Here is a 22,173-nt window from a genome sequence, read left to right as displayed (position 1 = left end):
GTACTGAGCTGGAAGACTAACTTCCTAACTTTAAATTTTAACTCTCAAAGTGTACCTTGTCTGCGTTTAGCTAAAGAATAGCAGATAAACCTTAAAGCCTGCTCCGCTTTCAAACATTACCTTTTTCTGCCACAGCCATAACAGGTGGGAATTTGAGGTAAGGGTGCAGCTGCCGGGGCACAAAGACTTTCCACTGCTCACCATAGTGAAATAACAAATAAAACACTGGCACCTCTCTCAAGGGTAAAAATGGCATTGTGTATCATGTTCTCCCATTCAAAACTCCTACCTTCTCTTTAGGTGAGACAAGTAAATAACAAGCAATGAGACATTTTAGCTCACGATATGGTGATTATTCTTTTCAGGTCAGAAATTTTGTAACTGTGCTTCTCCCGGTCATCCATGTGTTTTACACTCAATATGAAACCTGATGAGAAAGATTATTCACTGCTCACTGTTGGAATGACACTACTTTCCTAGTGATTCCCAGCTGTCCTATAAAAAATATTTAAGTAGAAGCACTTTTGATTCCTGAAATACAATTATTTGCTTTAATAAATAGAGCTGAACACTAAAGAAGCTCACCTTACGATTTTACAGTGTTTGATTGTTTTGTAGCCAAAGGCTGCTGGGTTTGTCTGAGAGTCTGCGTAAATGATTTGCTTATACAGCCAGACAGGGCGGGACTTTCCACTCTTTGCTGTTCTCTCCCACCAACAAGCAAAGCACCTTGTTTCATTTATGAGCACTAAAGGCCATATCCTATTTGAAGACACTCAACACTGTTTTGCCATATTCAAAGGACACAGCTGAGGAGATTTATTGTACACTCTTAACTCTCATCTGGGTTCTTCACTGCCATGCCCTGCAGTAGCTGTCTGCAGTGACTACAGCCCTGCTTACAGGTATGTTAAAGATTTGTGACCAGGTCATCTATTTTTGTATGTCCACACTATGGCAGTGTGTTGGTAGCTCATTATGGACGCCAGAGTTTTTACTTTTTTCAGCTCAGAGAGTGTGTGCCTGAGCCTGTCTGCCTGCAGAAAAGCAAGGGTGTGGATAGGTGTGTTCCTAACATGACTAACCAGTGAGTAGAAAAATGTTTTAGAAGAAAAACCTCAGTGTTGCGGTCTTCCCCCCGAGCAGATGATTTACTAATATTTTTCTCCTAGACTTTCCTGAAGTCAATTCTGGGCTCTGCTGCGGAGACTGCATGGCTTCAGGTGAAGCAGAAGAAGGCGATGGAGGGATTCCACTGGACATCGACAATGTGCACATGCTTCTCCAAGGTCAGGCTATTTTTGCACTTACATAGATGTTGTGACATGTGATGTGCTGTCGCAGGGAGTCACTGTGGTGGTGAGCAACTCTCTGAGATCAGCTACTCATTAAAGACCAATAATTTTGGAGAAACATTACAAAATTGCATAGATAAAAAAATTCTGCTTCACTTTATTTTCCATCACAGTTACTTGTGAAGTTAGCATTCCAGTTCTAAACTACAGAACTGGTAGTGTAATGAAAGTGAAAGTGTGAAAAGCACAACTCCAGCCCGAAGACTGAATCGTGCTTAGAAAGTGTTTAATGTTGTGCTCACGTTTTTCTAGTGTAGGCGTATTTTTTTTAAAGCTGTATAATAAAACACACGCAGACCACAGCACTTTCACTACCCCAGTTCAGAAGATAATCTGCAGTTAAAAGGAGGGTTTGGCACTTTGTTGCGTCTTAGTCTTTTACTTTGAAGATTCATGACAAATAACCTTTCAATAAAAGCAATCTATCTGCTCGGCTTCATTTGATCCACACCATCAAGTCTGCATTAAACTTCACCTTTTATCAAGAGAACTCCAATTATTATTGACTCTGTTTTAATTTCCCAAATAAATTATGTGTATGTGACTCATGCCCATTTTAAAAAGGAAGAAACACTATGCTTTTTTTCTTATCTGTTTTGTCTCCATTTATTTGCATCTAGGAATATTTGATATCAGCTATGTACCAAAACACGCATATAAGCAGTGTGTGAGCATCATGGCAAATAGTACATCATAGAGTCACTCAGCATTGATACTAAAAATATCACCAAAATCTTACACATCATTTACCAAAGGTTGCATGGCCTTGATAGCTGATCCCACAAGGGGTATAACTGCAGAAAGCAGTTCTGTTTTCAAGTAAAATTGTAGTTAAAGTTATTCTATGAGTAGACTGGCAACAATTGAAAAACAAGACTCTTCATCAGGGTCTACGTCAGGATCGCTTAGTCTTTGTAATTGTGTCTCAGTTGAAGAAAAAACTAATATGACTCCATTCATTAATCTGATCAAAACATCTATAAATAAGCAAGTATTGTTTTCAGATTCGAAGTTTAACTACTGGATACAAGATTTCTCCCATTTCCTATGTATGTGCAATGGAAACCTCAAGTTTCTACATGTGTAAACCGCATATTATACCAAATTAGTTGTGATGTAATCAGTGCTGCTCATATGCCCACGCCTTAAACTCAGAATCACTTGTAAACATTTGCCTCAATCACTGTGATTTGACCTGGAAAAGCATATTTAGCTAATGCCTACTCAAAAATGAACTGAGAACAGGAAGTTTTGATTTGGTGAAAGTGAAAACCTCACTGTTGTCTTGTGATAAGAAAATTACATACAGGGGAATTACTGTATTTTAAAATTCTTGCAAGTTTCGCTTTCTGTAGAGTCCAAGGTGGTTCATTTAGGCCTTAGAGTTCCAGAGCTGTAACCAACTAAATCCAGGGATTTAAAAAAGGAAAAAAATCCAATGAGGGCTTCAGGCGTTAATGTGGTGACGCCTTTATGCCGCCAATGCCAGGTGAGGTGGGTGGAGTTCAGTGTTTCAAATGCTCGGGAGTGGCCTGTTTTGGCAAGCTCTTAAACAAACAGAAGCATTAGTTGCTCAGATTCTTGGTCAAAATTGATACCAGGAAACGAGTCCAAAACAAGTGTCTGTGGGCTTTTTTGTTTCTGTCAGACAAAATATCAATATATTATATTTCCTTAAGGCTACTGTCAACAGCTTGCTTTCGGGTCTCGTTGACTGTTATGTAACTTATTGTGGTTAGACTTGAGATGGAAACAGGCAACTACTCCCTGATAATTTCATGCTTTTCTTCATTTTCTGATTACTGTAGGAAAGCAGTCTGATGTTATTTACAGTAAAAAGTGCAAAGGTTTGGCAGTGGGAGTTTAGGATGTGTTCTTGTGCGCATCAAGCATCATTTGATCCAAAATATCTCACTCTGTGTGTGCGTACATGTGTCAGTCTGGGCATTTGTTGTTACTGTGAATGTTCCTGTGTGTATATTTGCTCTGCGTGTGTGTGTGCGCATGCCCCAGTATCTATGACTGTGACTTGGAAGCTGTCCCATCTGTTAGGGAGATCCTAGCATTTAGCATGTCTTTAGCTTAAAGAAGAAGCTTTTGACACCAGGATTATCTGGTGGCCAAGGCAGAAGCTTTATGTTGTGGACACCTAAAATCATTATTCATGGGTTTGTTAATTATTCATTATAAGAATGGAGGGTCAAAAATGTTTCTCTTTTTCTGATGTCGGTGAGTAGTTTATGACCTCCTCGTGATTGTAACTCACAACAAAGGTCCCTTTGCAGTTATAAACTACAGCTTTGTTATGGACGTTACATCAGCTTGATCCTGATATGGACAGTAAAGGAATAATAATAATGGTGCTTTGGGGAATACGCCGTAATGTATTTGTTGATATTGTGCATTTAGTGCATTAGGTGTTAAAACTGATGGCTCACACAGACCTAGAGACAAGAACAGAACTAGACACTTTTGAGGCTTTTGCTGCGTTTGAGTGAAGCTTTTGCATAAATCAGCCAGCTTGACTGTGTTTTCATTTCTCTTTAGCATAACAGTATCTCTTTTTAGTGTCTAATACTTAAGTACTGTTCTAATCAAAGAAATCTATACATTCTATCAACAATTTCTATCTATATTTCCCTAACAGTGGAGCATGAACAGATTCAGAAAAGGACATTCACCAACTGGATAAATGCTCAACTTGCTAAGGTATGTTAAGGTGTTATATCTGTGTAAGGTGCACAATGAATTTAACTATATTTATTTGTTTAGCAAAGGGAATGGCAAACTGCAGGAAGACTATGCAGCTGTAAATTCAAATTTGAGATATTTTATGCTTGAGGTAGTGCCAAATAACTGACAAATCCTTGCTTTTAAAGTAATTCCTGGTGCTTTATTAACAGTTTGGTTGGGAATATGGATGTTTAAAGACTATAGTAGTTAGGAAATTGGTGAAAATGGTATATATACTTCTAGGCATGCCATCTGCATAATACATGTACAAAGAAAACAGCAAATTGCATTGCTTGTCCTCAATGCACTTTTTTATGCGACATAAACAGTCAAAAAGTAAATGTTGCAGATGCTTTATCAGCAATACAGATTAACATGACTTCATGCTGTGGTTGAAAGGTTAGCTGCATGTTAGCTGGAGAGCGTAACATGCTTACTCACTGGTGAGAGCAGGGAAGCAACTCATGGATCTCATGGGAAAGAGACCTTGAGCTGCTGACACCAGTCTGGGGTATAAATAGTGCTCAGTAGAGCTGAACAACATGTAACATGAACCGAGGCAGCTCATGTCCACATGACTGTGCTCCAAGCCGAAATCAAAACTAGCAAACCCGAGGTACTTCCTTTATACGTAGAGGTCAGTGTTTGCCACTGTGAACAAGAAAATGCTTTTATATAAACGCATTGCAGCTTCGAAACATTAAAATGTGGATCAGCTTGGTTCGTGCTGTATATTTTGTGTGTAGCATGTAAATTTTCAAGTTACTGTGCAATAAAAAGTGGCATACACACTTTGGACATTGCCCAATGAAGAAGACAACTTCTATTAACCTTTGTGCTTCCTGCTGCACTTGATGTCAGTTAAGGTCAGAAATGATATTTTCATCAGCTTCTTTGACACATGGAAGCACTAAAAAAATTCTCTTTTCTATAATTATCATTCAGTTTAACACCCAGTGTGACCAAGAGTTGTTTAGATCAAAGATTTTATTATAATTGCAAAATTATATAAAATAATATACGTAATTCAACTTTAGGTGTCACTGTCAGCTTAAACTCACTGCGTATTTCTGTGGTTCTAAAAACAGGAAATAGCTTTTATACAAACACACCTGCTTGTTTACTTTGCTACATTGTGCAGATAAAATCAGTAAAACTATATTTTGTGCATTGCTACAGGGAAGCCCGCCCTCATTTGTGTCAGACCTATTTTGTGATCTCAGAGATGGGTCAAAGCTGCTCGACCTGCTGGAGGTGATGAGTGGCCAGATGATGGTGAGTTTTAACATCAGTGAAATGAATAAATTCTAATTTTCTCCTTATGTGAAGACAACTATTGGGAAGATAAAATGGCATAACTGATATTGAGAATTGTCTGCCACTGTCATTATAGAAAAGACAAAAAGGTCGTGGGGTTTTCCAGCAGAGGGCCAATATTGAGACGGCATTAAAATTTCTCAAGAAAAAAAATGTACGTTTGCACACTGAAAAACATTACAATATAATATATGTGTGTCTGTAGTGTGTTTAATGCTTTTGCCGCTGTTGTTCGGTGTGCTTCAGGTCAAACTGGTGAACATTAACATCCCAGATATCATAGATGGGCGGCCGTCCATCATCCTAGGCCTCGTATGGACCGTCATACTCCACTGTCACGTGAGTACAGTGGAATGAAGCATTACTCAGATACTAATGGCAGGACATCTTAACAAAACATGTTAAGATTTATCACAGTTGTTTAAAAATCCTTGCACTGATTCTAAGTTTAACTTTATGAAGGTATTGATCAGTTAATGCACAATATGTTTACCATCTCTGTTTGTTTTAGATTGAGGAGCTGGCCAGTGCGCTCTCCTTTAGCTCGCGTCATTCCTCCCTCGACTCTCTCTCCAGCCTGGACTCCTGGTCCGGCAGCCCTGTTCCAGCTAGTCCAGTCCCCGCAGGTCGGACATCACCGCTCCACAGACGTTTCCGTGTATCTGCCAAGAAGGCCCTGCTCATGTGGGTCAGGGACCAATGCAAAAAGTGAGGGTTTTTCTTTATATTGTATAAATTTTAATATTTACAATGTTTATGCTGTAACCATTTTTTTTACACTGGTATCTTGAGTTTTTAATGATTAATAATATTCTTTTTTGTCATTTTTTAATCTTCTCAGTGCGATCCATCTAAGTGATCAATGCGTTAGTCATCTAAAGGTTGTGGACCTTGTCTTCCTCTTTCTAGAGTTCATTGCTCTGTTAATGTGAAGGACTTTAAGTCAAGCTGGAGAAGTGGAGAGGTCTTCCTGGCCATCCTGTCTTCTCTCAGGCCTCAGTTGGTTGATCTCTCACTGGTCCAATCCAGAAGCAACCAGGAGAACCTGGAAGAAGCATTTCACCTTGCTGAGCAAGAGCTGCATATACCCCGCCTGCTGGAACCTCAGGGTGAGTCTGATAAAATGTTAGGGGGCATTTCACAGTGATATTTGTTGTAATTCTGGATAATATGATGACCTTTTCTCAGGAATGAAGGAATGACTCCAAAAGGTTTAGATTGATTAAAAAAAACAAAACAACCCCCCCCCCCCCCCCCCCCAAAACTAAGCTTTGATTCTGCAATAGGCAAACTTGAAAACTTGAGTATTATACAAAAAAGAAAACAAAAGCAAACTAATGGGAGAATTTTGAATCAAATTGTTCTCATTGCCTTTCACCTCAGATGTTGATGTTAGCAGTCCTGATGAAAAGTCTATCATGACCTATGTGGCCCAATTTCTGCAATACTCCAGCGACATGCCAGCACCTGATGACCACCTCCAGGTTAGCGATGAGATCACATTTCTCATTTTTTCAGCACATCCTGCTGTCTTTTGGTCTTCTACAAGAACCTTCATGAATGTAAGGGTGGTCAACCATCTTTCTGTCCTCCTCCTTTCAATACTGTTTTTCATGGTTTGATCTGGTGGTGGTGCTATAGCTGTTTCCTTTGGCCCAGCCCTCCTTTTGCTCACCTGAGACTCTGCCTGCACACTTTACTCCAGCAATTGCTGTCTCACCAGTACACGAGGTACACAATGAATCCTTTAACACTCTGTCACTTTTGTTACGGAAGTCTTTCTTTTCTCTATTAAATAATGGTACTTATTAATGTTCATAACTGTCTAAGTCTCGTGTAATGGCATGAACTGCTTGATCGCGTGGCCCTGACAACTTATTCTAACACTGCAATGGTCGTTACTGACAGCTTTGGTTATGAAAATTTAGGTTTCTCCAAGTGAACGAGCACAGCAAGTGACATGCTGGCTGGAACAAGCCTATCAGGAACTGTCAGATTCATGGAAGGCTGCAGAGAACTCAAGTTATGCTGAAAAATATCAGGTAATGCAGTATTAAGGATTAAATTACATGTTCAGCGTGTGTAGGTTGTAAGGTTAAGGAGTTATCATGTTTGATTTATCAGGTGCTTCAGAGCCTCGCTGGCTCTTTCACTGAGCAACGGAGACCAGTGATGACCCTCCTGGCTGCCCTAAGACGCCGCCCTGAGCTGAGTCAGCAGCAGTGTTTTCTCAGGACAGCGTGGGATCAACTGGAGGAAGAGGTCAGGAAATGTATTTTTGCATAATAAGAAGCAAGGTTACATTCAGGGTTTTAGTTTTTAACCTTGGTATTTTTTTGTTAAGCTGTTGGGGACATTTGTGGGGACATTATTTTAAAATATTGTGGTGAGTTGAGGAATCTTTACAACAGAGGTTGAGCCTGCTGTTCTACCCCAAGCAGAAAGGGGCTTTTTATTGAACAGTTTTGCTGTACTACATTATGCTTCACGGGGTCAATAACCCCGCACATGAACTCACTCATGGTATAGCATCTCTTTCCATCAAACAACAACTGTCAGTGATTTTACACTGTAGCATTAACAGGAACAGTGAAGAGTCACCTAACAATAACGCCACATTATTTTAATATTTACGGAAAGTCGTCAGTATAGAAAACTGCTCGTTTTAGTGAAGCAGATTGCTCATATCAAGTTGTTTGTATATGTGTGTCGTTCTGCAGCTGCAGAGGTGTAAAGCAGACTTGGACCTGAGTCTTCCTCCTCCTCTGGACTCTGTTGTTGCATGGCTGCAGCGTGCAGAGGCAGGGCTTGCAGAAGACGCAGGGAAAGTGAAAGACCATTCAGATGCCGCTAAAGAAGCAAGAGCTCAGCAGGATAGCCTAAAGGTTCGTTTGTGTTGAAGCTACATACAAAGAAAGAAAATGTGATCTTGTGACAAAACTTGATAACAGTGTCCTGAAACTCTGAAGAGCAACATTATTCAGATTAAAGCTTAAAAATCTTGTTTACTGTGTTTTTTCACTTTTCAGAATATAAATAAAGAAATGGGCCATTATGTCAATATTCTTGAGACTTATCACAACATGGACGACTCGGGGAACATAGTGGTCCCCCTTGAAAAGTTTGATGAGATAAGAAAACGGTATGTGACCCAATTGTTAAAATCCTATAATTATTGAATGTATTATGATTTTTTTATCACTATATGCAGGTTTAAAGGCACAAATCTCCAAGTCTTGTGTTTGAAAAGAAAAAAGCAGTTTGTTTGCATCTTAATTTTCAAACAGTTTAACCAGCATTCGGGTCTCAACCAAGTATCGAGGGATCAAGCTGGAATACCAGGAGTCCCGTCACACCATCCTGGACCTCCTGAGCCAGATCGGTGCCAAGGTCCAGTCCTGGAAAACACCCTACAGGTCTCAGGAGACCACACATGTTCTTCTGCAGGACTGGCATGTGAGTGTATATCTGAGAGAGTAATATGTAAAAGCTTCTATTACTAATTCCAATGATGACTAACAGTGAATGGCATATATTCTATTACATGTTACTTCAAGGCCAGGCCCTTACAATTTAAATAGGATATATCCAGTGAGTCATTTGGGATCAAATTCTTCCTGAAAGACAAAAAGGAAACAAAAAATTATTATTTTCTGTGATTTGTTTTCTAGGAAACAATTGAGCATCAAGACCTGCTTTTCACTCTGACAAGCGCTCTGCACACCCTGAAGGAGAAGGCGAATGTTTATACCAGCAAAGCAGCGCTAAGTATGGAGTAAACATAAAATCATATTGTCATGAACTCAATAGAAATGTAATCAAGTAATTAGGGTTTTTTTTAAGACGAGATTTGACTTTCACACACTTTTCACACCCCAGGCGAAAATTTCCAGCTTGTTACTCGTCAGGTGAAGGAAGCAGAGAGTGAAGTTGAAATGGTCAAACAGGCTGTGACTGCTACTAGGGGTACCATGGAGAGAGTTTTGTGTGCATGGGAGACGTACAACAAAAACCTTGCTTCTCTACAGGCGTGGCTGGCGCAGGAGAAACGAATTCAGTCCCCAGCTGCAACACAGGTAACTTTACCCTGTTTGTCCTGTAGTAACTGTTGTGTAACTTAAAAATCTCCTTTCTTCTCCTATCATCATCATTTAAAAAAATGATTTCAAAATATCCTCATTGTTGCTGGTTTTTCTTTGCTTTTTAAAATACTTGGATACTGTAGGATGTTAGTGAGTGGACTTCACATCAAGCTCAATTAAATGAGGCAGGGAACTATCTCATAGAAGTGACGGAAACGTCAGTCAGTCTCAGTCTGGTCGAACAGTTGAGCAAAGTCAACATTCAGTGGGCTGAATACATGAAGAAGGCTATGTTTGTAAGTATTCATCTATTAACAATATGTCTTTTATGCAGGTCTAGTTCTGTTTGTTATTTTGTATTTGACATAAGGAGACATTAAAAATAAAGGAGCGTGTTAGACATAAAGATTTTGTCTTTTAGGAGGTATCATCAGAGCCCTGTAGTGGTGCATCATGTCTTCAAATGGTGCATTCAATGACCCAGGAGGCCAGCCTGCTCCTCAGACAGCCACTTGAGGTGGCCTCAGTGCCACTAAAGGCTATCAGACAGAAATTACAGGTTAGTAAAATTTCAAAAGGCTGAATTGATCAGTAAATAATAAATAAACAAACAAATCTTTTTGTTATTTGAGCTACTGTCTCATACTTTATAATATTTCAGTTACTGAGTAAAAAGATGGCAGAAGTGAACGTGTCATCTCTTAGCTCTTCTCCCGACTTTCAAACAAGCTACTTTGAAAAGATCCAGAAAACTCTCCCACAGGTAGGATGCTCACTGAGATGCAGGGAAATTCTCTTTAATATTCCTAGAATATTAAATCAGCGCACAGGCAAACATTGTGCAAATTTACTAGAGTCCAGTTCTCCTATGTTGAATTATAGCAAACAAAGAACAGTCTGACTGTTTATTTGTACTGTAGATGCTTGTTGAAGCAGAGGGGGCCTGTGGGGAGCTGCAGCAGGCTGCATCCAGGCTGGAAGGTGGTCTGGCTGAGCTGGATCGTTGGAGCACTGATGCGATGGACTGTTACAATCACCTAAAGGAAAAAAGTCACAGAGGACACCCTACAATGGAGCCTACAGCAAAAGTCAGCAAACCAAAGCTTCATGTTGTTTCTAATTAGGCGTTTTGTTAGAGAGGGAAAATATAAAGCATATATGAAGCTGTTAAATTCAATACACACTTTAACACTTCCAGGGGCTAATCTCTCGAGGCTTCCAGTTGGCAAACCAGGTTAAAACCGAGGAACAGGATCTTCAAGGCCTTGTTGCAATACTACAGAAAACCTCTCCTCTGCAGCACCTCAGCACCTCTAGCCTGAAGGACAGGGTCACAGAAGCAGTCTCCTACTGCCAGGTAAAGTAAAACAATAGATGTAATAACTTTTTTTCAGTCCCATAATAGTCCCTTTTATTCATTTGTATGCTTTGCATTTTTTAGGACATTCTGGGGATGTTTAGTTCTCTTGGGTATAAGCAGGAAGTTGGTGAATTTCCTAAGAATCAACCAGCCGTTGAAACAATCTTTCGGACAAAGAAACAGCCTGAGATTGAGTTATTAGTTGTGGCCAGAAGCAAACATGTAGAGAACATTGGGAACATCATGCTCCAATCTCAGCACTCAAATCAGCTTTCAGCTTCCACTCCTCAACAAAGGACAAGAGATCTCCAGGGAAAATTACATGATGAAAAAGATATTATTACACCCAAAATAGTCACCAGTTACCCACCTGTAACTTATATTCAATCTCATTTTCTTCAATCTGCAAAAGAAGCTGAATCTGAGCTTTTGATCCAGCCACAGTCATTTTCTAAATCACATCCCCTAGCTTCAAGTTTCAGTGAAAATGATCAGCCGCTACCTGCTACGACTCAAACTTCTATTAAGGGAAAGTTTTCAGAGAGTCCAGTTCCCGCTAAATATGGAGGAAGTTTACCTTGCCAATTTCAAACCAAGCACAAGAACACAGGACCGAGCTCTATACAGAGCAGTAAACCTCCACAACCACCAGTTATGGTCCACAGGGAAGTCCATTCAAAAGCCCAGTCAATGGCGAGAAGCAGGCTGGAGAAGGCCCGGTTTCGTCTGCAGGGACGCATCCAGCAAGCGATGAAGTTATTTGGTGGCAAAGAGATTTCAGAGTCGGAAGCCAAGAAGAAACAGGTACGCTACCAAACATCACAGAACAAATTAAGAAGGCCGTCACTATCTTTAACAGATGTTTTCAACTGTCACTTCAGTTTTTTGACTCAAATCAACAAATGTAATTGAATTACTAGTGATCACACAGCTGATTTGCTTATTATTTTCTCGGTTTATTACTTTGACAACATTTCAAGGTGAGTTTAAAGGCAGAAATCCACCCAATTGTTGCTTATTAAATGTTTAAAACAGAGGCTTTAATATAATTTAGATGCTTTCAGTGCTGAAACACCAAGGCCTTGAAACGTGCCTGAATATTCATAATTCAAACACTTTCTTTCAAGGTCTCTGGTATTTTGATTTGTGTTGCTACCAGTATCGTTTGTGCATCTCTTTACAGCTATATGTCTTTCTGTGCAGAAAGCTTTAAAAATTCTGCAGCCTGCCATGCTCGAAGAGTTCCTTTGTGCAGTGGAAGGTTTTGGGGCTTTCTGCTCTGGATCCCAGCTCCAGGACTTGATGCTCCTCTCTGACTCAGTGAGAAATCAGTGGGAGGTATGACAGGAACTGCACACATAGTCTGTAATTGACTGACTGATCCAGTCATTTTTATTCAGAGTTAAATCTAATGTAAAGACCTGAACCAAATACCTAAATCATTCACAAGCACATGTAGATCTTTCTTACTTTGCATTATAATCAGTATCACTACCTAAAAGGGGATTATATTTATTCTAGTGTTAAAAGAAACAGACTACATCTCAGTTATAATGAAGTCATTCTGTGATATTCTTTTGGTTTGCTTTTTGGTCATAGGCATAAAACAGTGAATGTTTTTATATAGTGGAAAATAACACGTAATAATAGGTCAAATACGATCCAGTCATACAGGATTTGTTTTGGACTTTTCAAGAATCTTTTTGTGTGTGAGCGTCTTCACAAATTAATCTGATAAATTTGATATATTCTATTTTTTTCCTAAAAACTTTGGTTAAAATTTTTTCTGCTTGCTTTTGTCATGCACAGGATGCACGCAGAGAAATGGCTGCTTTTATTCCGATCTTGTGGTCAAAGATCAGAGAAGGGAAGCAGTCATTTTCTGTTGTGCAGTGTGAAACGCATACTAACACTGTCCACACTGACCAGACTGACGATGATTCTTTGCAGCAGCAGCAGGTACTTGTCTCTAACATAGTATTAACATGGGACTGTGCTGTGTTTGTATCTGCCTGGCAGATGGTCAAATTACTGTAGAAAGAAAGATTTGCCTTCAGCTTCTCAGGAGCTCATATTTCTCCCAGGCTGTCACTGAGGGAGCCGCATCTATTGAGGAACGTGTTGAATCCCTCAGAGAGCTGTGCGAAACACTGACGCCAAAAAAATCCTCCTGCCTCGCTACAGACCAGCTGAGCGAGTCAGATGAAGTAGAGGAAACACAACCAAGGGATGCTGCAGTCCCAGCTAACAGGTCTGAAAACGCTAACGTTAAGAAAGAAACAGAAATCAGAAATGTTCTTCAATGTGACCTTTTGTTAGAGTTGCCTTTTTCTTTAATGGAAACTGTTTTAATCATTATTGTCAGACTTTTATTTCCTACATCTAGAAATAATTTTCAGTTTGATGCTCTGTTTGATTTGAAAACTACAAAGGCGAGGCCCTATTTTGCAGTTTCAAAGAAAGTGGCGCCATTTCTCCAACAATGTTCATGCCTATCGGCTTGGTAGTTTTCTTTGTAAGTTTGCTGAAAGTTAGACACGGGCAACACTGATGAAATTCCTCTGGGTTTCACAAAGGAAGCTCAGACTCAAAAGGAAGTTAAAATTGCAGGAAGAAGGTCTAATTTAGATTGTGAAAACTCTATTTGCCTAAATTAGACAGAACTTGATTAGAATCTTGTTGCGTTTGAACTTACCCTTAAATCATTTTTCAAGTTATTAGAATTGTGACTTGAATTCAAAGCGATTTACTTGAAGAAGACCGTTTCTTATTTACAATTGTCACTCTGTAATCCTTCCGGTCTATTAATCTTAATCAGATGTCTGTTTGAATGAGCGGTTCGAACTGGCTGCCCCTGACATCCCCCCGATAAACATTTCTTATCTCAGCAGGGGACGGCAGCCTGGGGGAGACGCCCCACTGAGCGCGACTGACGTGTCGGCCAACACACAGCCGAGCAACAATCTCCCACAGAAACAAAGCGATGACAGCCCACATGAAGACCTCGCGCCCGTTTCTCATGTTGTGTCAGTGCAGCCTCATGGTGATATCCTCAAACTGAAAGTTCAGGAAGTCCCAACAGAGAGTGAGGTCCACCTGACAAAAAACAGAGACGGCAGGTCAGAACAAAATCCAAAGCCTTCACTTCGAGCCAAAGAGCAGCTGCTGAAAGCCCGTCTACTGCACTACGCAGAGAGCAGTCAGCAAATCCAAACTCATGCACAGGTATGCTCAGATTACATCACTGATCTGCTTCAATTTTGTTTTTCTTCAGTTTCTCAATTCTATGTTTTGGTACTTTGTGAGCTCTGAGAATAAAACTAGTAATATGGAGTTATTGTTTTTTTATGCAATCAAGTCAAGATATTTAAATTCAAAAATTAAATCTAGGAACACAAAGATAAATGTTGAATTGCAAGAAAATTAGATTTGTTATTAAAATATTTATTCAAAAGTTTTGTTTAGGATGCTAATCAGAGTGGAATCTGAACTGAAAGATGTGAAAATTGGCCAGACTTGGTGGTGGGTCTATGGATTAGACAGCAGGAATGAAACAACACTGCAAATCTATGACTACTTTTTGTGTACAGATATCTTTTGTCATAGCAATAGCAAGACTGTATTTTAAATGATGACTATCTCCTTTTATTTGATCAGCCGCTAGCTTTAAATTGCGATTTTATAACTAATTCTAATATTCTACACGATTTACAACCACAAACCTCCCAAATTTGGGACTCTGTTATACAAAGAATTAGAGAAAAAGCCATAGTACATGAACATGATCCAGAACAGCAAGAGAAAAAGGATGGATGGGTATTTCAGTCATTCTGTGTTTTGTCCAGACTCTGACTAAGAAGAAACTGTGATGTGGTGTCCAGTGTTTTTGAATGTGGACAGTGCTAGCAGTGTGCCACCATGACTCAGACTCAGCTGGTGTATTCTTTTCTCCATGATTTTTCATAATTTGAAAACACCAAGAAAGAGAATCTTTGTATATAATGCTATATTTCATAGTGACAAAATGTTTATGCAGCTAATAGTACTGTATTAGAAAATCTATTGTATACCAATCCCAGCTCCAGGACTATGAACCTAGATTACAAAATTATATTTTACAGTCACAAAATTGCTCTAAATTACAGTAGGCACTATAAATGAACAGTTTCATTCTGGAAGAGCTTGCAGACATTAATATTTGAATATCTGACAGTTCATAAAAAATGCAGCAGACTACAGAGGTAAAACATTAATAACTCTATTAAATGTCATTTACTTTGTTCATTTAAAGAAACCTTCCTAGCCAGAAACCAATTCAGCAGTTTTATTGGCTGGACAAGGAAAAGCACCGGCTGCAGAGTGCTAATCCTTGGTAATTGGATAGGCTCACTGCTCCATCTTTTCCTCTTTTCTTTACTGGACTGTTACTATGCAACTCTCTCACCTCGCAGGCAGTTGTTAGGAGCAACACGGTGGAGACCAAGCAGGAAGCACAGTGGACCATCATCCCAGAGCCAGCTGCTCCATCTCAAAAAGAACATCCCTCTGAACAGGAAGTGCAGGAGAGGTATGCTTCACTATCCCACTTTATTACACATTGGTGTTGTTTTTAGAACTGACAGCTTGTAAAATACTAATATGCTAGTAAGATTTACTAGACGTCACTGATTTTGCATCATATTTACTTCCCAGTCAGTCTCAGAAATTTTAGTAATGAAACAATGTGTAAATCTCTCTCAAGTTATAGAAAGCTCTGCTCAGCATTTAAATCTCAGCTTCAGGAGAACAAGCTACTTTTGGAGTCATTTATCCCAGATCCAGTCTCTATCCTTGCCCTGCAGAACCAAAAGAAGCATCTACAGGCAAGTTTGAGCACTTACTTTTACCAGAATTCTCATTTTAAAGTCCTACTCTTACATATGTGTTCATTATTATGTCTTAACTGTGGTCTTCTACATACTAGAATGTTTTTACAATTGTTAAGCATGAATTTATTTGTAAGCTCTAACTTTTGGCTTAAAATATTATTGCTGTGATTGTTTCATAAACATGTTTCACCTCAACAGACCTTGAAAAAAGAGACAGAAGCACTTTGGTTTGATGTTGAGCTCCAGTATACCCAGTTTTCCCAGTTTGCCCAGCCGATGACCAGGGAGGAGGGTTGGAGTGAAGTGGAACGAGAGCAGGGGTATCTGAATCAGCAGTGGAGAGAACAACAAGTGTGCCTACAGACCAGGTGCAGCTACCCTCTTAAATAAAAAAAATTAGCAATTTTAATGTGCGTTTCATACAGTTAGTGCTTTCCTTGCAAATATTAGACAATTTTAAATTAAAGTAGCTACTTTCTTGCCCATTTAAAGACTTACTTTAAGTTTATTTTACAGTAACAACACAGAGCATATGCAGAAATCGGGTGTTAATGTTGAAGCTAAAGAGATATAAAGCGACTACTACATGAAAACAGATATTATATGCATGTGTTTATATGTGCATGCACTCTACTAGGCTGCATGAACTGACATATGGTCTGTGGGACATATGGTTTGTTTGTGGAAGTATGCAGTTAGTGATAAGTTGCTCCATTTAGTTTAGTTTGTTCAGTGTTTACAGCGTTCTTGTTGAAAGACTGTTAAATGCTAACAGATTTACAGCAGTATTAGCATGTTTGACACAACGTTCTTAACTCATTCACTGCCATTGACGTCTATAGACGTCAATTGAAAAACTTACGTTGACTGCCATTGACGTCTATAGACGCCATTGGCAGTCAACGTAAGTTGAACTGAAGCCCACCAGCAGTAAAAGTAGACCTGCAAGGAGGTGCAGGGTTTGCGCACGTAAGGGATTGCGCAGTGAGACAAAAATGTGGTGCAAGTCTTGTTGTGTTTCACTGACAGCCATTTGAAAATGGCTGGCAGTGAATGAGTTAAGGTAGCCCTAATGGCAAGTTAGTGCAAACACAGTGGCTATACTACCTAGTACCACAACCACTATCACAAATTCCTTGGACTATTTCACAAAGGGCAAAATTTTTCAGTTTTGCTTCTGCTTTGTGTTTGGGTCAGAATGGCATCTCTGGAGAACATTGCTGACCTGATGAAGTCTGCAGATGACCAGAAGACGCTGATCACACAACAACTTAACCAGATAACCGGACAGCCTGTGGATATCTCTTCTCTGACTTTGGCTGATTCAACAATATTACATGATTTAAAGGTATAGGTTTAAAACCATGTGCTCAAACAATTAGTGCTTATGATATGAAGAGTATAATATTATTTTGAATCCCTGGTCTCTTGAATAGGAGATGGACAACAGGCTGCAGGCTGGAATGAGGATGCTAACAGAAAAAAGCACCAAAGAGGAAAGTCAGGGGCCAGAAGCCACATCCGCCTCATCCCTCTGCAGGGGCCTCCACAGTAGCATCCATCATTTCAAGCAGCTCAGACAGCAACTGGAGAAAGTTCAGTCAGCTGTTTGTGCTCTGGATCGCTTCCTGACCACAGTGAGAGAAGTCAAGACTGAGATCCAAACTGTGCTGGCAAACCAAGACCTGAGCAAGCAGAAACATGAGGCAGACTGGGAGCAGGAGAAACCTTCATTGGATGCAACAATGCAGAGGTTGCAGGCTGCTACTGAGCAATCTGATTCTGTGGACAGTAATTTAAAGGCAGTGGGGATTAGTCTGACCATGGATGGTGCACTTGCAACATGTCAGGATGTGGTGAAATGCATCACAGTACATGTTGTGGAGATGGAAAAATGGGGAGCAAAAGCTATAATTCTCCCAGAAGAACGGAACATACAGGACGACGAGAAATCTAAAACTGTGGAGACATGTCAGACAAAGTCTGGTAATGCTTCCCTACAGCAACAGGACATGCAAGAAGATCCCACTTCAAGTGAGCCAGATGAGGAGTCAGGTTTGGAGGCCAAAAGGCGTAAGCTGGAAGGAGAGACTCAAGTGGAGAAAGAGCACAAGACTCAAGCATGGAGACCTAGAGAAGATCTCCTAGAAACTAAAGACCAGAGACAAATGGGAAGAACCACCCAGGTTAAGAAAGACGGAGAAAAAATGGAGAATTTGGTTCGGAGGAGAGCAAACCTGTTAGCAACACTGAGGGAGACAAAGAAGGCAGCTGAGGAGCTGAGCCTGCAGGAGCCCACTCTGCCTGCTCTGCAACACAGGTACAACACCGAGCTGGTACAACAACGTACTTTTATTTTCTTTAATTTAAGTGGCGTATCAAAAATATCCAACATGATCCACACTACCAGAAAAACATCTAAACACTCATCAAAACAAACGCATCATCCCAAAGGTTTCCAATAATCTCTAAGTTATAATAATATCAGATTTTATGGTACACTAATGGGCAGATTAATATTGACTAACTTTTATACAAAGGTCAGCTTTTGCTATTTCTATAAGTAGCTGGAGGCTCCATACAATAATAACTCCTAAATTCTTTCAGAATGTCAGTAGCTTCTTCTCTCCATATCCTGTTTTGTTATCTGCAGGACACGTACCTTGACAGAGTTGGAAAGTCACCTCGCTGACCTCCTCTCTGAAGTGCAGTACGTACGAGGTGCATCGTCACGGTCAGAAATCCCTGATGAGAGTCAAAACAGAGAGGTGGAGGATCTCTGGGAGGAGGCAACAAAGGCTGTAACTCAAAAGTAAAATCCAGCGTAGTGTGTGGTTATTAACGTTTGTAACTTTGATTGTTTCTGCAGCTCTTTCGTAGTTGTGTTACTCTGCTGAGCTTTTCTGTGTTGTGTTATGGGTCACATACAGACTGGAGCAGTGTGGTGTCCTAACAGAGCTGCTGAAGAGGTTTCAGAGCATTCGTGGTAAGCTGAGCGCGACACTGCAGCGAGCAGAAAGCGCTGTGAGTGAAAAAACCTCCTACATGGGGAAAGAAAAACTGCAGAGACTACACACTAAGGTAAGTCACACTGTTAAGCTTGACTAATGAACACAAAGATATCACAGCATTGACTTTTCTCTTTGTGCTGAAAACTTATCATTTAGGCATAATCCATATTTTTGTGTGTCTGTGGTTTTAAAGGTCCAGGAAACAAAAGCAGAGCTGAACAGCCTTGGAGATGGTATAGAGGAGGTCCGCAGTGTCTGCAGACAGCTTCACACTCACCTACGGCAGATACCAGAATGCACATGCATCCCATTTGAGAGCGAAGCTGATGCTGTCATGGATCACTGGCTGGATGTAAGCTTATCCACTTTACACTGTTAACTTTGTCTTTTAAAAAAAATTAGTTTTGTCTTTTTTTTTTTGCATGTTTTGTTTTAAAAAGATTTATTTTCCATAACTTTGGAGGTTTGACTTATTCTTTTTGTGATATGAAAGTTATTTTTTAACTCCAGTGATATCACATTCAATCTGTTGCATTCTCCAAGAAGAGCTGGTGATGTGAGGATGTAACTGTAAAAGCAATCTAAGGGAAAAGAGGATACTAAGAGGCAGAACCTGGTGCAAAATGATCGCTTTTCAGAAATGAGAGGGCAGCTGTTTCTAACAAGATAAAAAATAGCAAAGCTACAGCAAAACACAAAAGCGCTTGTTTAACCTTTGTGCTTGATTATTTGACATTGTAATTGAAATAATAGGTTTTTGTAATAATATACATTAACCTGACTACACCCAATTTCCTATTATTTCCTATTATTTTCGAATGTTGCTGATCTTAAATGAGATAGATAAAGATGCATATTATTGTAGGTCTAGGTTGTTAACTTTGCTGATATTTAACTTATTTGCAGTTATCAGAAAGAACAGAGTCCTGCCTTGAAAACCTACATCTAGCCTTGACTCTGTGGGACGGGGTCCTTCAGCAGGGGTCAGAAGTGGAGCGCTGGACCAGCGATAAAGTAGCTGTGTTTGCTCAGTGCCCGTCCTTTCAGTGTGAGGATGACATCAAGACACTACAGGTAAAACGGAGCTCTTGTGTATCATTCAGTTATGTTATGATCTCAAAGTTAAACTATAATGATGTTTACCTCACTCGCACTGTTACCAGAATGAGATTGTGCTTCAAGAGGAAAGTATACAGCATTTCCACCGTAGAGCCACTGAGATTCAGACACTGCTTCAGAGCGCAGAGTCCCCTCCGGAGCTTCAGGTAGGCATTGTTCCTCTGGTGTTATTTTCTTTATTTAGACAGAAATAAAGACAAACACAGTAGTTTTGGTTTTTTGTTTCACTTCCAGAAATATTTGACTGTGTAAAATGTAGACAAAATGCAACACCTTATCTTTTTTCACACAAAGAAAACACATCAAATGTTTAAATAAGGAACACATCTAAAAATAAGTTGTGATGGGGCAAAAGAAGGTTGGAAAAGTTAAAGAAGAGGGGATCCTACACAATGGTGAACATGGCCCTGTCACAACTTTTTTTCAGATGTGGTTTGATGACCATTAGAATAAGACCTGATTTTTCCAAGCGTAGCCTTAGAACGTTGTATAGACAGAGGTAACCCTCACTAATCTCTGATGCACACCCAGTCTCTTTACTGCGGAGGCAGGCCTGAAATATGACAGAAAACTCTCAGTTTCAAAAAGAGAAACAAGGGTTACCCCCCAGTAGGCATCCAGGCAGGAAAGAGTTAAACATTTGATGTGTTTTCTATGTTTTCATATGATCTACTTTGAATGAAATATGTCCCAAGTTTTGTTTGAAATTGTGAACTTATTTCCTGCTTGAATCTAGATTACATTTTCAGTTGTTTAGTCATTTTCACTATTACAAAGGGTTTTTTGCTCATCAGTTCTTATGATTCATTTTGATTTGTCAAGGTGGTAGGAACCCAGATGAGGAAGAAGATAGAGCAGTTGAAGGAGCTCGTTTCTGAAGCTGAGGATGTTTACAAGCAGATGGTGATTACTAAAGGGCAAATCACTGGGAGGATGGAAGAGTGTTTCAACTCCCTGCAGAAGATTGAAAACTCCCTCCTTACTCTTTGTGGTCCTGATGTTGCAGACGTGCTTGCAAAACTTAAGGTAAGGGCTTAAATAAGACATATGAAATAATGAAAACACATAAAACACACCAATAGATACAAGATAATATCAAATTAGCATTGTCTTTTATCTGTTGCAGGAGTTGTGTCAGCAGCTCCAGTCCCAGGATGAGCAGGCAGAGAGCTTGTTGGAGGACGTGCATGTCTTGGCCTCTATTACAGGTCCAGATAGCTTACAGAGTCTATCCGTGGAAGGGATCCAGCTACAGGAAAAAGTCAGAAAGACCCATCAGCTCTTCTCTGAAGTAGAAGAACAGACTGAGAGGAATATGCGTGATCTGGACAGGTAATAGACATCACATACAGAACAGTGTTGCGGTGCATCTGTGTTGTGTAATGTGTACAGATACATGCATCTACAATGAAAAGGAAATTGAAGCCTCCACTCATTAATGTGGCATGTAAGCAAACTTAAGAGAGCTGCTGGGCAGGAATTTTTGTCTAACACGTGCTTGGTGACTTGACAATTTGTCATCATGGAATTGTCATACGGCAGCACGGTGGCACGGTGGTTAGCACTGTTGCCGCACAGCAAGAAGGTCCTGAGTTCAATTCCAACATCAGGCCGGGGTCTTTCTGTGTGAAGTTTGCATGTTCTCCCCGTGTTTGCGTGGGTTCCCTCCGGGTACTCCGGCTTCCTCCCACGGTCCAAAGACATGCAGCTTATGGGGATAGGTTAATTGGATAATCCAAATTGTCACTAGGTGTGAATGTGCGAATGGTTGTCTGTCCCTGTGTGTTGGCCCTGCAACAGACTGGCGACCTGTCCAGGGTGTACCCTGCCTCTCGCCCTATGACAGCTGGGATAGGCTCCAGCGCCCCCCGCGATCCTGAAAAGGATAAGCGGAAGCGAATGGATGGATGGAATTGTCATAAAGAAAACAGGAAATAAATTATATTAGGAAGTTTGTTTAAGAGTAATATTGTTGTGCCAAACATTTTGAAAACAGTGCATGCTTGTGCAGTGTTGTGCAATAATCTTGAGTCACTTTTCAAGACTTTCAAAGTTTTACTTTAGACATTGGCTGCTTTTCAATCCTTGTGCCTGAAAATTTCCAGAGGAAGTTTTTTATTGCTGTTATTATGCCAACAATGACCTACGTCTCAGACCAGAAGATAAAATGATCATCATTTGGCCTCAGTTTGTTTTCCTATTATTACTAAGGTTCGATCTTTTGGGGGATTTAGAAACAAAACAAAAAAAATTAATCGCTCATCAGAGTCATCCTTGAAACTTACCATCCAGTCAAATTTGCTCTTACTCTGTACGTAAAACAGCTGT

General features: G+C 40.0%; 1 protein-coding gene across 1 annotated transcript in view; it reads left to right on the top strand.

Annotated features, from left to right (window-relative positions):
* The first annotated feature begins 774 nt into the window (after window positions 1-774).
* Window positions 775-22,173, top strand: part of syne2a (spectrin repeat containing, nuclear envelope 2a) — an 88,262-nt gene continuing 66,863 nt past the window's right edge. Inside the window, exons 1-39 of the mRNA XM_085246081.1 lie at window positions 775-905; window positions 1,008-1,087; window positions 1,173-1,289; window positions 4,003-4,064; window positions 5,268-5,363; window positions 5,482-5,559; window positions 5,652-5,744; window positions 5,917-6,113; window positions 6,315-6,514; window positions 6,789-6,889; window positions 7,334-7,447; window positions 7,530-7,667; window positions 8,126-8,290; window positions 8,435-8,547; window positions 8,693-8,861; window positions 9,077-9,173; window positions 9,285-9,481; window positions 9,631-9,783; window positions 9,909-10,046; window positions 10,149-10,250; window positions 10,408-10,575; window positions 10,686-10,844; window positions 10,929-11,651; window positions 12,051-12,185; window positions 12,657-12,806; window positions 12,932-13,098; window positions 13,736-14,072; window positions 15,299-15,414; window positions 15,589-15,709; window positions 15,914-16,083; window positions 16,913-17,063; window positions 17,152-18,035; window positions 18,369-18,527; window positions 18,646-18,796; window positions 18,920-19,078; window positions 19,633-19,800; window positions 19,890-19,991; window positions 20,668-20,871; window positions 20,972-21,177. Of these exons, the coding sequence (XP_085102207.1) occupies window positions 1,214-1,289; window positions 4,003-4,064; window positions 5,268-5,363; window positions 5,482-5,559; window positions 5,652-5,744; window positions 5,917-6,113; window positions 6,315-6,514; window positions 6,789-6,889; window positions 7,334-7,447; window positions 7,530-7,667; window positions 8,126-8,290; window positions 8,435-8,547; window positions 8,693-8,861; window positions 9,077-9,173; window positions 9,285-9,481; window positions 9,631-9,783; window positions 9,909-10,046; window positions 10,149-10,250; window positions 10,408-10,575; window positions 10,686-10,844; window positions 10,929-11,651; window positions 12,051-12,185; window positions 12,657-12,806; window positions 12,932-13,098; window positions 13,736-14,072; window positions 15,299-15,414; window positions 15,589-15,709; window positions 15,914-16,083; window positions 16,913-17,063; window positions 17,152-18,035; window positions 18,369-18,527; window positions 18,646-18,796; window positions 18,920-19,078; window positions 19,633-19,800; window positions 19,890-19,991; window positions 20,668-20,871; window positions 20,972-21,177 (6,719 nt within the window). The 5' untranslated portion in view covers window positions 775-905; window positions 1,008-1,087; window positions 1,173-1,213. The remainder of the gene's footprint in view (window positions 906-1,007; window positions 1,088-1,172; window positions 1,290-4,002; window positions 4,065-5,267; window positions 5,364-5,481; window positions 5,560-5,651; window positions 5,745-5,916; window positions 6,114-6,314; window positions 6,515-6,788; window positions 6,890-7,333; window positions 7,448-7,529; window positions 7,668-8,125; window positions 8,291-8,434; window positions 8,548-8,692; window positions 8,862-9,076; window positions 9,174-9,284; window positions 9,482-9,630; window positions 9,784-9,908; window positions 10,047-10,148; window positions 10,251-10,407; window positions 10,576-10,685; window positions 10,845-10,928; window positions 11,652-12,050; window positions 12,186-12,656; window positions 12,807-12,931; window positions 13,099-13,735; window positions 14,073-15,298; window positions 15,415-15,588; window positions 15,710-15,913; window positions 16,084-16,912; window positions 17,064-17,151; window positions 18,036-18,368; window positions 18,528-18,645; window positions 18,797-18,919; window positions 19,079-19,632; window positions 19,801-19,889; window positions 19,992-20,667; window positions 20,872-20,971; window positions 21,178-22,173) is intronic.

Source organism: Mchenga conophoros, linkage group LG15 (assembly GCF_057382185.1).
Source record: "Mchenga conophoros isolate Kocher_MC1m ecotype Shallow Benthic linkage group LG15, M_conophoros_male_GT1.1, whole genome shotgun sequence".
Classification (NCBI taxonomy): Eukaryota; Metazoa; Chordata; class Actinopteri; order Cichliformes; family Cichlidae; genus Mchenga; species Mchenga conophoros.
Note: the sequence above shows the minus strand (reverse complement) of the source record. Positions and strands in the feature narration are given on the sequence as shown.